General features: G+C 62.5%; 2 protein-coding genes across 2 annotated transcripts, besides 1 other annotated feature; one reads left to right on the plus strand and one right to left on the minus strand.

The window, feature by feature from the left end:
• Positions 1 to 557, plus strand: Tco025E_10053 (uncharacterized protein; the record flags this gene model as incomplete). Its single annotated transcript, XM_029376844.1, has 1 exon — positions 1 to 557. A coding segment is annotated over one exon (557 nt), but the record flags the coding sequence as incomplete, so codon positions are not given.
• Positions 558 to 623: 66 nt separating this feature from the next.
• Positions 624 to 660: a sequence feature (A-rich).
• Positions 661 to 1,103: 443 nt separating this feature from the next.
• On the minus strand, positions 1,104 to 1,862 carry Tco025E_10054 (uncharacterized protein; the record flags this gene model as incomplete). The annotated part of the gene is made up of 1 exon (XM_029376845.1): positions 1,104 to 1,862. The coding sequence occupies one exon, from the start codon at positions 1,860 to 1,862 to the stop codon at positions 1,104 to 1,106; it is 759 nt and encodes a 252-aa protein (XP_029223305.1).
• Between the last annotated feature and the right edge of the window lie 29 nt (positions 1,863 to 1,891).

The raw sequence follows: 1,891 nt of genomic DNA on the forward strand, positions 1-1,891 counted from the left end.
AGGTCCTCCGTGGACACCTCGATGCGGATGGGCGCCCAGCCCTCGCTGCTCGTTCCTCCTCCTGCCGCCGCGGCCGCTGCGACGGTGTACGCCTGCGCCGTGCCCTGCCCCCTCCGCGGCACCTCACGCACCACCGCAGCCTCCGGCCGGCCCCTCTTCAGCACCGTGCCGTCGAACACACGGCGGCCCGCAGCGGCGCGGCACCCGCCGGCGCAGTGCAGCACGAGCAGCAGCAGCAGCAGTGGGAGAAACGGCGCGGCACAGAGTCGGCGGTGCATGGCGTGAGAAAAGCGTGTGTGTGCCTGAGTTTGGCGAAGGACGACTGCAATGGTGGCAGCGCAGCGCTTGTCCGCGGGAGGGGAATGAGAAGAGGAGGAGGAGGGAAGGGCGGCTGCAGGCACGAAGAGGAGGACGAGGCAAAGCCACACGTCCCCGCCGCGCCGCGGCACGACGGATTCTTGCGCCTCCGCCACCGGGCATTTACTCCCGTCCGCCCCACGCACGCCGCTGAGCAGGCAGAATTACTGGAAAAAAAAAAGTCGATTGAAGCCAAATGAAATTGCCCTCCTCCTTTGCAGAGTGCATCGCACACACACGGGCTACAAAACGTGTGCGGGCACCCAAAACACACAAACACAAGCAGAGAAATAAAAAACAAACCCCGTAAAGTGAAGCCGAAGCGTGGGGGCGCGTCCACCGAGCAGTGGGGACGCGCAGCAACACGTGGGACGACCAGCACACACACACCATCTCTTTCTCTGTTCCCGCACAGCCCAATCCAGGAAGAGAGAAAGAAATAAAGCAAGAGAGGCCGCCCACTGAAAGCAATGAAAACAAACAAACAATAAAAGAAAAGGATAAAAACAGTTACGGTGCTGTACCCATGCAGCCAAGCAGGACGGCAGCGGCTCGTCGGGTGCAAAAAGAAAAAGAAAACCGACGGGCCTGCATGAGTGGAGTTGTGTGTATATACGAGCACATTATGTGTGTGTGCCTCGTGGGGTGCGGTGAGAGCGAGAGAGTCCGTGCAGGGGGACACAGAAATAGAGAGAGAAACGGAAAAGGGCGAGTTGTGCGTGCGCTCGGCAGTATCCCTCTCCCCCTCACGCGGCCAGCACCGCAGCGGCAGCCGCACACGCAAGCAGAAGAAGCAGCGCAACGGGGGAGGCGGAGTGCGCGGCCACGGTGCTGCTGCCGTCGCTGTCGCCGGGCACCGCCTTCGCTGCACTCATCACGTTGGTGGTGGTCGCCGCTTGAGCAGCCACCCCCGCTGCCGGCTGAGCGGCTTGTTCTTTGCTGCCACCACTCTTTTCCGTTTGGCTTTGGAAAGTGGGCAGCTCCTTTTGTTGTGCATCACCAGTCTCGGTTGTCGCCACGGAACTCGCCGGCTGCGGCTGCGCCGCGGAGCCGCTGCCGCTGTTACTCCCGGAGTTGTTACTTCCCCCGCCACCGGCAGTGTCTTGTGCCGCTTCTGAAGTTTCCCCAGCGACTGCCGTGGAGGCGCGAGTATTGTCGCGCTGGACCGCGTTTTGTTGCACCGCGCTCTCAGGCGGTGAAGCCTCCGCGGCGGCTTTCCCCACCGTGCCCTCTTGAGTCGGCCCGCCGACGACGGCATCTTCGCCCTCAGCAGCGGGAGAAGAGTGCGCAGGTGATTGCTTTGAACTTTCAGTCGGCTGATTCGCTCGGGCACCTTCGGCAAGCGCAGTTGCTTCTCCTTCCTTTTGCTCTTTTGACGCATCTTCGGTGGTGCTCTGCGCCCGCCCAACTCCCTTTCCGGTTTGAGGTGAGGACAGCACTTGAGGAGGGGGTGGAGGTGGCGCTGCCTGGGGGCTCACCACACCCGTCCCACGTGAGTTCCCCATCGGACACATCGGCAACCGGCACTTCCGAC

This window comes from Trypanosoma conorhini (genome assembly GCF_003719485.1).
Source record: "Trypanosoma conorhini strain 025E chromosome Unknown Tco_14.4_contig_01438, whole genome shotgun sequence".
Classification (NCBI taxonomy): Eukaryota; Euglenozoa; class Kinetoplastea; order Trypanosomatida; family Trypanosomatidae; genus Trypanosoma; species Trypanosoma conorhini.